This window comes from Carcharodon carcharias, chromosome 9 (genome assembly GCF_017639515.1).
Source record: "Carcharodon carcharias isolate sCarCar2 chromosome 9, sCarCar2.pri, whole genome shotgun sequence".
Taxonomy (NCBI): Eukaryota; Metazoa; Chordata; class Chondrichthyes; order Lamniformes; family Lamnidae; genus Carcharodon; species Carcharodon carcharias.
Window position 1 is genome coordinate 46,779,158 of NC_054475.1, and position 16,064 is coordinate 46,795,221.

General features: G+C 42.0%; 1 protein-coding gene across 20 annotated transcripts in view; it reads left to right on the forward strand.

Annotated features, from left to right (window-relative positions):
* Positions 1 to 16,064, forward strand: part of ilrun (inflammation and lipid regulator with UBA-like and NBR1-like domains) — a 107,705-nt gene that overhangs the window by 83,083 nt on the left and 8,558 nt on the right. For 10 of the 20 annotated variants that reach the window (XR_005943938.1, XR_005943946.1, XR_005943940.1 and 7 more), the window contains one exon: positions 1,467 to 1,666. The exons of 6 other annotated variants lie outside the window; for them this stretch is intronic. Coding sequence is in view for 1 of the 14 variants with exons in the window: in XM_041194854.1 (XP_041050788.1) it covers positions 1,467 to 1,583 (117 nt within the window). In the remaining 13 variants the exon portion in view is untranslated. Of the gene's footprint in view, positions 1 to 1,466; positions 1,667 to 13,937; positions 14,072 to 16,064 lie in introns of those variants that run through there. 4 more of the 20 variants (XR_005943942.1, XR_005943947.1, XR_005943948.1 and 1 more) reach the window with 1 other exon arrangement.

A 16,064-nucleotide genomic window follows, 5' to 3' on the forward strand; every position in this document is an offset into this window, starting at 1 on the left:
TCTGGAATTTCCTCTTTATACTTGTTCACCTCCTCTACTGTAAAGCCCACCTCTTTAACTGAACGTTTGTCAGCTTTCTCAATATCTCATGCAGCTCAATATTGATTCTAGCCTAATTACACTGCTATGCAATGGCATGGGATGCTAAAGATACTAGGTGAATGCAAATTATTTTAGATGGAAATTAGTCTATTTGTTTTTGTTAAAATAATTTAATTTTGATACTGTTAAATATTCCATGGTTTGGTGCACACAAATCTCAAAAGGCCCCTAGATAATGTGCTTACAAATTTGGGTTTGCTGCAGTTATTTTCTTGCGTTCGGTGGTGACAGCTGCTCTAGTTAGCAGTCTGAGTGATTCAATCTTATCTGCTTTATGATCTGGAGTGAATCTTTCATTTCTGATTGTGTATTTCCCCAATATCAATAAAATTGAGCTGTTAATTTTACATGATCCCAGGTTTAGTTATGAATCATTAAGTGGTTTTATTCCCCATACAGTGAATGCACAGACCAATGTAAGAATAAATTATCATGCAATATAATAAACATGTTGCACAGTTTGGTGAGTCACCTTGCTTAACTTACAGACTGACTCCCCTGTTTACTGCCCTACAACCCAAGGCACACCTTTCTTCCTGCAGCCTCTTGTTAATAATCTTCTTAGTGCATTTAGCTCTATCACTGTTTCTGAGGTCCATGTTCAGTTTTGAAAAGCTTCTCTGCAAGAAGCATGTTCATCAACTCTTCCTAATGCCAAGCCAACAGGAACTAAAGGGTTTTCCAATAGAATACCTAGACAAGCTAGCTAATCATTTATTACTTTATTCCTGGGGAGAAAAGGAACTTCCAATTAGCATATTAAAACATTTTTCATCTTTGAAATTGCATTCTAGCATTGGGCTAACCTGAGAAACTAACCCCTTCAAAGCAAGCTTCTGCTTAAAAATAATTTGAAATAGCTTCTTTCAATGTGAAAGTAGTTAAAAAAAACACTGAAGTGTAATGGTATCATCATGCAGCCCCCCCCACTCCCTGCAATCCCCAATGTCCCATCCTGGTACATCTCAACCATGTCCTTTGTAAGTTAACATGGCCGCTTCAATTTCTTGTATTGGTTCTGATGGGGTACAAACTTGGAGTGTTTTTTTTTGCTGTGACTTTCATCTGCTGGGCCCTGGCTTGGGACTGCTCAAGCTTTATTTCACTTAGTATCCCTACAGCTATCATAGAAAATAACCATGCAGCGATGTCTCATGAAGTAGCTAGAGAGAGATAAATGTGTTTTGCATATCCCTCTTACACCATTATTAAGACCATTGGTGCCTTCATTTTCTTGACACCAGCATATGTCATGAATGCTTGTTTGCTGTATAACAGAAGTAAGATTTGGTTCCAGGTTTTCTGTTTTTTTGAAGAAGTTCAAGAATTTTAATGATGGTTTACTTTGTTTTCTCCAAATATAGATGCAACCAAGCTGCATGGCTGTGGATGGGACCTATTCCCACAGTGCTAATGCTAGTCTGGAGGAGGAACTTGAAAGTGGACCGAGTGCTGTAGATTGCAAATCTTTGAAACGCTAAACATTTAACCCAGCAGCTTGACTGAGTTTGTCTCACACACCAGCTTGGCAAAATGCATTAGCATTAAAACAAACATCAGCCAACCCTGTCTTGCTCATTTCTATATAATAAGCTGCATGAAACCTTCAAGAACTTAAAGCATAGAATAAGCAAATAATGTATGGCTTATCATTTCTGTTCTACATGAAGTTTATATGGTGATCTAAGATAGCGTGGGCTCTATTAAGAAGAGAAACAACAGAGTTCTAAGAATGAGTGAAGAGGAAGCAAAGCAGATGTTGGAAAGGAGAAAAGTTCTGGAAGAGAATGGAGGAAAAAGGGAAGAGTAGAATTTGCAAATTAGAAGGGGGGATTGAAGGGAGTAGTGGGTTCGAGAAGTAGTGGAGGACAGACATTAACAGAATTAAATATGGATAAGAAACTGAAATGAATGAGGCAAATGGCACGATGCAAAAATGACAAGAAATGAAAAATACATTGGATAGTGGATATACCATTTACTTCCTATGCTGAAACAATGCAGAACTGCCCTTAGTTGAGTTACAAAGATCCAGGACACTACTGCATCATGTTGAATATCATTACCCTATCATCACATGAGGTTAACAACTTAGTCTGCTAAACTCAGCGAATACATATAATAAATATATTAAGAATACACTATTACATACACTTACATTTTTTGGGCTTATACAAATATATTTCCTGTGGCAAGATTCTCCGTGTGATTTGAGAATCCACCCTTTCCAACCTAACCTCTGGCCCCAGTGAAAGATTTGGCCACCTTTCCCTTTCTGTACAAGTAAGCCTATAATGATATCATTCTACACCTGTGCTAGGAATACAAGACAATCGTTATTGGGTTAAGCAGATCAAAGCTATGGAATCAATCCTCAATTTTAACCCTAAATATGCTGCAAGTGAGAATAACTTGTTAGGGAACAAGTATGGGTTCTTGCCAGGCATACTTTTTCATTGGTTATCTGTTCCTCTTTGGCATGAGAGATTCAGTCTTCCAACATTTGATAAACAAATAATGTCAGTACTTTAATATTTTATTAGATTTGTTACAGGCATTTAAAATTATTAAATGATAGAATGCAGTAGATATAAACAGACTATTTCCAGTGATTTCAGGGCTCTAGAACGAGGGGACATAAATATAAGATTAAATGCAAAATATTTTGGTTTGAGAGCACAGTTGTTTCTGCAGAGGATTGAGGTGATGTGGAACGTATTAGTGGAATTATAGTGAGTAAAGTAGCGACATTATTTGTTAATCAAATGTTAGAAGACTGAATCTCTCATGCCAAAGAGGAACAGATTACCAATGAAAATGTATGCCTGGCAAGAGCCCATACAAGAAGGGTATTCCCTAACAAGTAACCTCGCAGCGTATTTAGGGTTAAAATGGAGGATTGATTCCATAGCTTTGATCTTTTTAACTCAATAATGATTGCCTATTTTTCCCAGCACAGCTGCAGTATGTTATTATAGGCATAATTGTACAGATGAGGGAAGGGTGGCCAAATCTTGCACGGGGCCAGAGGTTAGGTCAGAAAGGGTGGATTCTCAAATCACATGGAGCATCTTGCAACAGGAAATATATTCATATAAGTCCAGAAAATGTAAGTATGTGATAGTGTATTCTTAATATATTTGTTCTATGTATCTGCTGAGTTTAGCAGACTAAGCTGTTAATCGCATGTGATGATAGGGTAATGATCTTCAATATGAAGATCAGTGTCCTGGCTCTTTGTAGGTCCTCAACTATTTGTCCCCACTTTTCTCTCCGGATCCATGGATATATCTATGCAACGAGGTCTTGGCATCCAGTTCTTTCTCTCTATAATTTCCTTCTTATAACATCAATCTTAACCAATTCATGATATTTCTCTTCCACAATTAATTACTGATGCAACTTTACTTGTCAAATTTCCACTAATGCTCTACTAATTCACTATTTTCCCCTCTTAGGGTCCCACTTTGTATTTACCAATTTTCTTTTACTGATGTGTTTGTGAAATGTGTAATGTTTATTTTTAATACTTTGAGATTCTCTTCTCATACTCTGTCCTTGCTCATCTCTCCCGTAACAACTTTGCTTAGTTTCATTATAGCCATGGATGCCCTTTTTTTGACTTTTGTTTTTCAACCTCTTATCGACAGCATTCTGAAACTTGAAAGTTTCTTTTAATGATGTATGTTTACTCTGCAGTTTTGCAATATCCTAAAAATAAACCTACTGTTCTGTCTGTCAATTACTCTTTGCACCTCACTTTAAAAGAGGGTTGTTTAATAGGTAAGGATGTACTACAAACATTTTTCATCTTTGATCATGAATACTAGTGACTATTTTTGTTACTGCTGCAGATTGGAAGCAACTTTGAGGAAATTCCCTTTCCATGTATTTCTTCCTTGGTCAATACTGACACTCTAATAATGTTATAACCCAATATCTGTCTATTTTCCAGTACTCAGTTAGCAGCTAAGTTTCTGTTAGTTATATTAAACTTTTATCTTCCTGTGACATAATTGTAATTATCGCAGTTTATTTCTTTTAGTTTGCACTTAAAGTGACCCTTTTTCCTTTGATTTTTTTTTGATCAAGCCAACACCTTATGACTTTATCTCATTCTTTTTCCTGCTGCAAACTCAACAATTTTATTTCCTATTTATTTCTTCTAATTACTATTGCTTTTTTTTATTTTTGTGTTTGATTTTTCTATTTCTAGCCTTCCTACTTGCTCTTTCTGATTATTTTTATGAGTCTTCATTGCTCCAATTTCTATGGGGAGGTGGTGGCATAGTGGTATTGTCACTGGACAAGTAATCCAGAGCCCCAGGCTATTGCTCTGGAAGATGCTGAAATTTGAATCCAATAAAAATATGGAATTAAAAGTCTAGTGATAGTCGTAAAAACCCATCTGGAAGTCTGCCATCCTTATCTGGTCTGGCCTAGCAAGCCACTCAGCCTACTCCGCTACGAAGCCTTAAAGGAATGGAACTGGACGGACCACCTGGCATCAGAAATGGCGAACTCAGTTCTGTCTACCCTGCAGGGGGCCAAAATTGGGAGAGCTGTGCCTCAGACTAGTCAAGCAAGAGCTTGACACAGTCATACCTACGTAAACATACCTTACACACAATGCCCCAGACACCACCATCACCATCCCCGCAAATGTCCTGTCCCACTGGCAGGACAGACCCAGCAGAAATGGCGGCACACTGGTATACAATCGGGAAGGAGTTGTCTGGGGAGCTCTCAATATTGGCTCTGAATCTCACGAAGTCTCATGGCATCAGGTCAAACATGGGCAAGGAAATCTGATTACCACTTACCCGCCTCCATGAGGGAAAAAACATATGTGACCTCATCCTCACCAACCTGCCTGCTGCAGATGCATCTGCTCATACTAGTATTGGTCGTTTTGCAAACTAAGTCCTGTCTTCACATTGAGGAATCCTCCATCATGTGTGGCACTACCACTGTGCTAAATGATAGATTTCAAACAGATCTAGCAACTCGAGCCTGGGCACCCATGAGGCGCTGTGGGTCATCAGCAGCAGCAGAATTGTACATGACCATGACCTGTAACGACATGGACTGGCATATCTCCCACTCTACCATTTCACCAAGCCAGAGAATCAACCCTCGTTCAATGAAGAGTGCAGGAGGGCATACCAGGAGCAGCACCAAATAGACCTAAAAATGAAGTGTCAACCTGGTGAAGCTACAACACAGGATTAGCATGCCAAACAGCTTAAGCAGCAAGTGATAAACACAGCTAATTGATTCTGCAACAAATGGATCAGATCTAAGCACTACAGTCCTGCCACACCCAGTCGTGAATAGTGGTGGATAATTAAACAACTCACTGGAGGAGGAGGCTCCACAAATATCCTTATCCTCAATGGGGAGCCCAGCAGATCAGTCCATGCAGTCCTTGTCCAAATGCAGCAAGACTTGGACAATATCCAGGCTTGGGGCTGACGAGTGGAAAGTAACATTCGTGCCACACAACTGCCAGGCAATAACCATCTCCAACAAGAGAAGATCTAACCATCACCCCATGACATTCAATGGCATTACCATTGCTGAATCCCCAACTATCAATATCCATTGACCAGAAACTGAACTGGATTAGCCATATAAATACTGTGGCTACAAGAGCAGGTTAGAGGTTAGGAATCGTGTGGCGAGTACCCCACCTCCTGAATCCCCAAAGCCTATCCACCATCTACAAGGCACAAGTCAGGAATGTGATGGAATACTCTCCACTTGCCTGGATGAGTGCAACTCCAACAACACTCAAGGAGCTCGACACCATCCAGGACAAAGCAGCCCCCTTGATTGGCACCCCATCCATAAACATTCACCCCCTCCACCACCAGTGGTAGCAGTGTGTACCATCTGCAAGATGCGCTGTAGGAACTCATCAAGCCTCCTTAGGCAGCACCTCCCAAACACACAACAGCTACCATTTAGAAGGACAGGGGCAGCAAACACATGGGAATACCACCATCTGGAAGTTCCTCTCCAAGCCTCTCACCATCCTGACCGTTCACTGCTGGGTCAAAATCCTGGAACTCTCCCCGAACAGCACTGTGGGTGAACCTACACCATATGGATTGCAACGGTTCAAGAAAACAGCCCACCACCACCACCACCTCAAGGGCAATTAGGGATAGGCAACAAGTGCTGGCCTTGCCAGCGACAGCCACACCTCATGAACAAATAAAAAAAATGTTCACAGTTCATTAGCTCCCTGTGTGGATGAAGTTCATCCTCGCGGAATAGTTTTCACTTTCTCCAGAATTGATGCCAGTTGCTGAGTGGTACCTCTCTTTCGCAGTCATTATTGATACCAAAAACACAAACTAATATTGAGTAACCTTGATGATTGTACAAAGTGATCATCCATGCGGTTTAAATCATGAGATTCTAATAGATAAAGTTTGAAGGGCCAATGTGTTGCTGTCCTTCACTCTCATCTTGTTGGTTGATTGTCATTATTAGTTTCATATTTTCAGTTTGGTCACCGTTAGAGAGCCAAACAGTGACAGTAGTCATCAGTGATTACACTACACTGGTTAGGTTTTCTCTGTACCTTCCATGTAACAAAATCTAATAAGTCTTCCATGTTGGCATTTTTGGTTTGAACTTTGGGCCATGTTCTATCTATAGATCAGTCTCTTAAGGTTACTTAAGCTTAATCAACTTTCATTTTGAAGCACTCAATGGCTCAATAATTTGATAGTAATTCACATCATATTTTGATATGAAAAGTGTAACGGCTATGCAAATTGTATGTCATTGAAGCCCGTGGTTTACTGATAGCCAATAAAATCTAGCACTAAAGTGCTTGAACTTTATCTAATCTTCACTGAATGTATTTTTAATGGGCAATAAGTGTTGATGTTTACCCAGGCCAATTTCCTCAATTACACCAGCAGCTGCAACTTTAATACTGACGTCAAGTGGAAATGCAGTACCAACACTTATACGTATTGCAAACTATAGCAAACAGTGCTGCTTATTCATAACTTGACTAATTCTATAACATTTATCAGTTCTGTTATCATTATTGTGGGTCTTAGCTACGGTTGTGCTTGGCCGGGATGGCTGGAGACTAGTATGTTGGTAAACTTTAACTTTTATTAAAAATTCCTCTTAACTATATACAATACAAGGCTTCACATAGAACTATCTCTCAGCATGCTCTGTTGTCATGTGATCTTACATCATTGATAATGTAGACTATTTATCTGTTTAAGATTAATCCTTTACACTACTTCTCCCCAAGGCCTCTGACCCTTAAATACATTATTTACATAATCCTACATTAATCATTTGACAAGACAACTGATGTGGTTGGATGCAGAGTTGACGATCTGACCTATGCCTGTAACCTCGGGTTTGACTCTGCAACTGCAATTGATAATAGTGGTTATTATTATTATTGCTTTTTCTTTACTTGCTACTCTCGTTCCTGTTGTTTAGATTGTTTCTGTAAGTGTCCGTCCTTTACTGAGTGATGCACAAGGCAGAGTTTTCCTGGCCCCGGGGTGGTGGCCTTAGAGGCGGTGGGGTCGGGGAACCAATGGGGAGCTGTGTTGGGATGGCTTCCTGGTGCATTTCCGCTTTGGGGGAAGTTTCCCTGAGGATGTGGATTAGCTGCCCACTGAATGGAGCAGATTTTAAAGAGTGCCTTAAAGGAGGAAAAGGGAGATAGAGAGGCAGACAGGTGTAGTGAGGAAATTCCAGAACATGGGGCCTAGGAAACTGAAAGCATGGCCACTAGTGTTGGAGCATTAAGATTGGGACTGCACAAGAGGCCAGATCTGGAGAGTGCTGATATCTCTGAGGGTTCTGATATTGGAGGAGGTTACAGAGATGAGGAGGGACAAGGCCCTGGAAGGACTTTCTGGAAGAGGGCTTCCAGTTCTCTGTGAGTTTCCCAAATGTTGCTGTACACTAAGAGGTCGTCAAGGTACACGGCACAATTGGATAATCCCACCACTACTCGTTCATCAACATTTGAAAAGTGGCTGGGGTATTTCAGAGTCCAAATGGCATGACTTGACACTGGGATAACCCATCCAGAGTTATGAAAGCAGAGATTTCCTTCACACGGGCAGTCAAGGGAACCTGCCAGTATCCTTTGAGTAAATCTAGCTTTGTAATGTAGGCTGCTTTACCTACCCTATCTATGCAGCCTTCATGCCAGAGTATCAGGTAGGAGTCAGCTTAGGCCACTGCTTTAACTTTTTGGTAGTCAATGCAGAAACTTATGGAGCTGCCCGGCATGGGCGCAAGCCCATGGGGAGCTCCAGCCACTGCTGGTAGGCCCTGTCAGTCAGTGCTCCAGCATGTGGTTAATCTCCTCCTGGACCAGGGTCAGCTTCTCTGGGCCTACATGATAGGGATGTTGCCTTATAGGAGAGGCCTCTTCCACATCCAGATCATGTAGAGCTAGTGTGGTGCAGCCTGGCTTGTCTCTGTGTAAGCCTTTAAATGCAGTGAGCAGCCTCATCAAGTCTGCTCGCTGTTCTGCACTTAGGTGGTGAAAAAGTATCTCTGTGTTGGTTATCTGGGTATTAGGGGGTTCAACATGGGCCTCACCCATGACTCCCCTCCAGTTCATCCCCACTGCTATCCTCATCCTCTAGGCCGGTGGCAATGGGACAAGCCGTTTTCTGCTTGTCCCCTTCTTGGCTGTGATATTACTTTATCACGTTGACATGACAAAGCCTTTGTTTTTACTATGATCTGAGGTCTCAATTAGATAGTTTATCTCCCATAGCTTCTTTGCTACTTTTACAGGCACTGAACGGGGCTTTTAAGGGTTCAACTGATATTGATAGGAGCACTAATATGTCATCTCCTGGCTGAAAGGTCCGGGGCCCGGCACATTTGTCCCCCTGTTTCTTCGCAGATGCCTGGGAGATTTTTAACTGTTCTCAGGCCACGTTACAGGCTGTTATGAGTCGCTCCCAGAACACTGTTATATAGTCTAACGTGGAGACTTCATCCTTCTGTTCTAAGAATCTCTCCTTGATTAGTTTCAGAGGCCCTCGCACTTGGTGCCTGTCAACTAATTCAGATGGAGTAAAACCGATGGACACATTGGTTGAGTCCCTGGTAGTGAACAGAAGAAAACCTAGTTCTTTATTCCAGCCATGGTATGCCCTGATCATTGTCTTTAGGGTCTGGTGATACTGTTCTAGAGCCCCCTGCGATTGCAGGTGATACGCTGAAGACTTCAGCTAGGTCATACCCAGGTCACCCATGACTCCCTGAAATATTTTGGACATGAAATTTGAGCCCTGATCCAACCTGATCAGTGGGCAGCCCATACTTGGTAGGATCCCCACACAGTCCACTAACATCTTGCTGAATGGTTCCCCAAAAGCTGGCATAGGAATCATAGGAGTAGGTCTTATTGCAGGCTGGGGTTTTCCCACAACCTGGCAGGTTTTGCAAAATCTTACTACATCCCTGTGGAGGTGTGGCCAGTAAAAGTGCTGACTGATGCAGGCTTGGGTTTTGCGTATACTGACATGCCCAGCCATTGGAATTTCGTGAGCTAGCCATAATATTTCTCTTTGGTACCTCAGCACCACTTCCTGATGGATCACTATCTGCTCCTCATTTGCAGGTCTGTGAAGGGATTTCCATTTCCTCATTAGTACCTCATTTTTAATGTAGTAGCATCCAGGGTCTGCTTCTGCCTCTGCTTCAGTGTGGGCAGTCTGAGCTAATTTTTTTTAAGTGGGGCAGCTTGCTGGACCACTACCAAGCAAGATCTACTTATTACCTCCTTAAGGCCTTATAGGCTCTCAAAAAAGATTCCTGATAACTAGACTGTAGGGTCTTCTGTCTGCAGTGCCACTTCAGCCTTCACTGACAGAGCTTGGCTGGCCATAGACCATGTTACCACACAGTCAGGGAAAATACCAGGCACTTTCTCTCACAGCTGTTCTGTATCCCTGACCTCACTTGTGTTAACGACCCATCCCCAGGTGAGGTTCCTCAAAGTTGTTGATCCAGGCGAAACCCATCAATTTGTCATCGTCTGTTATGCCCTGGGTGAGGAGGGAAGAACTGGCTCCCTGCCTTTATTCAGCACCACTGCCTGCCCCCATTCCCACCGTTGGACGCAACAAGATTTAATCTAAAAAGAGGTTCCAGTAGAGCTAAATTCAGTAGAGAGGGAGAGAGAATGGGATACCTGCAAAATGGCAATTTGCAGGGTGATTTGTGTGACTGTTACCTCTGAGTCAAACTTCCAGCACTTGCTCTCTCTCTCTCTGAACACCCGCCAACAGACTGACCCGCGGCAGCTTTTCAGTTTGCTTTTAACCCCATCTTTTTATATTCCAAGTGGAAAGCAAATTCACAAATCTGTCTGGGCATTGCTCACAGGGTTTATTGTGAGATGATACTCATCTCCCATTATGCCTCATCATCACAACTGAAGGGAGCAATTAATTTCTGGATGTCTTTTGAAGTACCTTGCCTGGGCAGGGAGTCACCCTGCAGCATTCCAGCCAGTGGCTTGTGTGCATTTTTAAAAACTCAGGTCTTAATTTTAAAGTCCAATATTTCAGGACGCAACTCAGTGCTTTTCCTTCATTATTATGACACTTGGCTTCCCTGAGACCACTGGGGATGCTATCAGCTTTGATCTGCCAGGTCATTGCCGAGGAGCAGGTTGACCCCGTCCACAGGCAAATTATGAACGACTCCCATGGCCACTGGCCCTGACACCAGGTCGCATTCCAGATGCACCCAGTCTAAAGGGATGGGCATGTACCCTCCTTCAATCCCCTTTGCCAATACCTTGGCACATACTGCACACCCTGGTGGAAAGATCAAGCCTTTTCCCAGCAGTAGAGTTTGGTTGTCCCCTGTATCCCTCAGTATTACTATCAGCTTATTCGCCTCACCCTGGAGAAATGTGGCCACCCTCCCTTTGATTGAAAAACCCTTATAACACTCAGGGATTTGTTTAACCTCATCTGCACTCTCAGGAGTGTCTTTACAGGAATTCATAGCCACAGTCAGAGCCATAGCCTGGTCTGCTATGCTCTCTGACTGACTCCCATTCTCTGCATGAGGTGTATGTGCCCCAATAAATCCCGCTGGTCTTTCCCATAGCCTGCAGCAATTGGCCCAGACGTGCCCTACCTTTTGGCAGTTAAAACACACGGGCTTCTTGGCCTCACTTTTCATCTCAGCACCACCCTTTCTGTCCTGACGAGGGCTCCCAGCATTTTCCTCACTCCGTTTTCTATCACTCTCTTCACCTCTACCCTTTCCAGTTGGTTGGGGGTGACTAAGGGAGGATCTCTTCTGGGGCAAGAGTTTAGATCAGCTCATAATCATCAGCCAATGTGGCTGCCTGCCTGTTCTTATTGGGAAGGGTATGGAGTTTTTAAACTCAAGGAGAATTATTTCACAGAGGCTTTCGTAAGTGGCCTCTGTTTTAAGTGCCCGAAAAGTGGCCAAAAGCAAGTTGCTTAAGCCTTTCAAATTCCAGGAACACCTAGTCAGGCCATTTCCTGAGGGTATGAAATCTCTGACGGTACCCCCCTGGCACTAACTGATATGCATTTAAAAATAGCCTCATGGTCAGTGGCACTTTCCTTGGGCAAGAAGGAATAAACCTCGTGAGCTTTTCCTGAAAGTTTAGTTTGCAGCAGTAGGAACCAATGTTGGACTGGCTACTTTAACTACTGCGCTAACCGCTCGAAAGAGATAAAGAAGGCTTCCACCTTTGCTTCATCAAACTTGGAGATTAAATGAGCAAACTGGATTGCCTCAGCCCTTAAGTCTGAGCTCGCGGTGTCTCCAGGGGACATAATAGAATTCCTACCCCTCAGCTTCGAGCTGTTTTAGTTTAAACACCCTTTCCCCCTCTCTGTCCTGAAATTCTAATTTCCGCTGCTCCAATTTTAATCTTTCTACCACTATTCTATGCATTTCATTGTTCTCAATTTCCACCTGTAGACTGTTGGCCATCCCTTTTAAAATTTTGGATTTTCTGGCATTCGGGCAAATTCTAAGTGCCTTGCTAGCTCTTTTAACTCTTCGAGGGACAGAACTGTTAACTTTTCATAACTAATGTCTCTTCCATCTGCAAAAACACTGGCATCAAATGTGGACATTTTTGCACTTTAGTTGGGCAGACTCAAGAAAACGATTCTGTGGTTTTTAAAAAATTGGTTTCAAAGGAATAACTTAATTCCCTACTCTAACTCTTTTGCCTGTGGGGGCTATTCTGGTACTGAGCCCCCAATTTGTTACGACCAGTCGCCAAGCGATTTATTAACTTGCTGAATGGGACGCCAATCTTGTTATGCTCCTGGGTGAGGAGGATTAAGCTGGCTCCCCTTTACTCAACCCCCTCGGTTGATCACAACAAGATTAATTTAAAAAGAATCCCTTTTCCCAGTCCAAATGTACTTTTTTTCGAAGGAGCCAAATTTAACCAGGCTTTCTTGAGTCAAAGAGTAAGTTTATTAGTTACTAAAACCCGAGAGAAATAATAAAAATGCAACACACAGATCAGGAGTGAGAAGTTAAGAGTCCAAATAAAAGTAAAACAAATATACCAATCAGTCTTTGGCTTGTCCATGATGCGTAGTTGGTGGTATATTGCAGCCATTAAGTTGGGTGATTCTGATTGAGTCGACTTTGGCAGTTTCGCAATTAGTTTGGAGACATTTGGTTCTGCAGGGCATCTGAAAGGCTGTCCAATTTCCTTTAGATTGTGGCTTCTGCTGAGCTTTGCCTCCAGCAACAGAGGGAAAGAGGGAGATTCTTTTGCCTGCAAGCTGTAAGGGGTGTGACTCTTGTTTTCCTGCTTGCTGTCACACCGTCACACACCAGCACATCAGCTTTTTAACTGATTTTTCCCTTTATATTCTGCAAGGGAAAAAACTATAACTCGTACTCAGAATCTATGTTTTTTCATCCATGACCATTTACACATTCTGAGATATATATTAACAGGAGATGGATTTTGGGTGCCTGCTGAAGATGTGGAATCAGTCTTTTGTCTCCACAACCACAGGAGGTTCAAGTTTAGTCTCACTTTCAAATCTCTGTTTGAAAAAGTCCATGACACCTTTCAGGTGCAACATACCATGTTCTCTCTGGACTAGTCGGCCAACTATAATCCACAATGGATAATTCTAGGGTGTAGTCACTGCACGTTATGTATTTTTTTTTTGAAAAAAACACAGGTCTTCCTTAAAAATTTCAAGTTGCCCATAGGTCATTGGTACTATTAATCCGCTGTCATAACACACCTTAAACTTTGTGAACGGGAAGAAACTTTGACTGCCTTAACTGAATTTTGATTTCTTTTGCTATTCCTAAAAAATCAGCTTGTGTGTTGGGGAGACTGACTGTCTTTGTACAAACAGAGAAGAAGGCTTAGTTTATTATCTTTGTTGTCCCTTGGAATCCTCATATCCTGACATCTTTGGCATCTTTTAGTGGTCCCACAGCTTTCTTTTTTGCTAGCTTGCAGTAAATTTATTTCTCAAAGTTCTTGACATGCTTAACCCCTGCCAATAGCTATCGTAAAGTCTCCTCGAGAGCTTTTTAAGGGATAGCTTGTCTTCAATAGCGCAAATGCCAAGACAGTTTTCATTTTTAAGTGTGATGGATATGTTTTAGAACTCAGTCTTAGCCTACTTAGATGAAAGAGGTTTAGCTGTAAATTTGAAGTTCTGGATGTTCAAGTCCAGTGCCATTATTGTGCTTATTCACAATCAATTGCCTAGTCAAACTCCTCATGCATCCCAACTGAAAGTCTGACCTTAATTTTTTTATTTCAGATTTCTGGTTTGGCTTGTTGCCCTATACATATGTTGTCTTCCGGCTGGATGAGGTTTCACTTACTCTTATGAAAATCAGTATTAAACTTTTCTTGGTGGTATTTATTTGCAACTATTTACATCCAACCCTCATGGTAAGTACATTATTCTCTGGACACAGACTGTGTCTTGCTCCCTTGGAGTCTGTTGGCCATATGATCCTGATGTCATGCTTCCATCATCATTAACATCATTGCCTAATTAACATAACCATTAACCCTTTACAACATCCCCCCACCCCCCATTATAATTTCAAATCTGTGAAATTACTTTGTTAAACTATTTACATTCCCACCAAAGTGTTAAAATGAAAGGTTGAGTCTGTATGTTGCTTTTACGACTCTCCCTGATCTCATCTTGAGAGTGCTGGTCTATGCTTGGTTCCTGGACTCAGGGGTCACTTCTTGAGGTGTTTGCTGTACAGTCTGCCTCATCACCCCATCATGGTAATACTAGGATGATTGGCTTCTTGCAGCCTCTAAGAGTATCAGAGCTCTTCTGTTTCTTTGGAGAACACCAATTGGTGTTTGTACTAGATATGATCATGGTTGCTGAGTTTGCTCTATGACTGTACCTTCCACCTGAAGACCCCTTATCCACATCTTTTGCCCAGGTACCAATGTGGATAATATTTTAGCTCTATGCTGGCGATTATACCAGCTGGATTGTTTCTCTGTGTGTTTGCTCATGACACCTTTCTTGGTTGTGATCTTGTAAGGTGGTATTGGGTCTGAGTTTATGTTGTAATGGTCTTTAGTCTTCTCCCCATCAATAGTTCTGCTGGTGAAAAGCCATTACTTAGTGGCATTGCCCTGTAATTGAGGAAGGCTGACATTTTGATAGTTTTTACATATCTATGCTTCTCCATTTGGTGTGGTGAACTGGTCACATGGTGAAATCCATTTCTACTGCGAATTGTCGGAAATGTTCATTCATAAATGTGGACCGTTGTCCGAGACTACCTTGTACAGAATACCATGTGTAGAGTAAATGTGTTTCAAAGCTTTTACCACAGCTTCTGTGGTTATGGTACGGAGTCTGCTGATTGACTATTACTCTCGCTAGTTGTAAATGACTATGAAGTAGATTTTTCCTCTGAAGTCAAACAGATCCATTCCTAACCTTTGCGAGGTCTGGACTCAAATGTTGATGTTAGTGATGGTTCTGTTGGTTCTTGACTTTTGATGGCACAAGTATGGCACATAGAAATAAGTTCATCTATGGCTTTCAAAACTCGTGGCCACATACTGATGTGCCTGTGCTCTGCATTTAGTAATGCCCAAATGACAACAGTGGAATTTATGGACAAAAGTCTTCCCGCAACACTCTCAGGATTACTAGCCTGTCATTGAAAACTAGATGGTCATCAACAGTCATCAAATGGTTTTGTTGTTCATAGGCCTGACTGCATAGGACATACTCAGACCAACTGTCTTCCCTCTGAGTTTGTTTACAGAGGCTGGTAGGATACTTGTTATTGATGAAGGATATGCTTCCACCTCAGAGATGAGCGTCAAGTCTTATTTTGTAGCCTGGTGAGCTGTTGCACTGTCACTGACAGTGTGCCAGCAGTTGTCTGACTTTTCCCCAGCACATACTCTTGTAGAGTGACAGCACATGAGTCTCAGTTGGAAATGCTATATCTTTGGTGGTTCAGCAGAATGACCAGAGGTTTATGGTCCATCTCAAGCCTGAATTGTAATCCTATTAAGTAGCTAGAAATTTTTTGGCAGGCCCATGTCGCTGCTAGTTCTTCCTTTTCAATCTTTGCATAACACTTTTCAGCCTTGGCCTTGGGATATTTTACTACACTATAAGTGCTATACAATATCAACTTGTTGTTGAGATCTATATGGTTTTCTTTGTTTTGGTACAATGTGGCTGTCATTTTTTGTCATGTTTTCTTAAACATTGCTTTGGGATATGTTAATCAAGCTCCAACAACCATTGTTGGAGTCTTGTCAGGAAGAAGTTGAAGATGCTGTTATCTGGTGTTTACTTAAGAGGGAGAAAAGTAGAATTGAGGCCACAATCAGATCAGCCATCATCTTATCAAATGGCGGAACAGGCTCAAGGGGCTGAATGGCC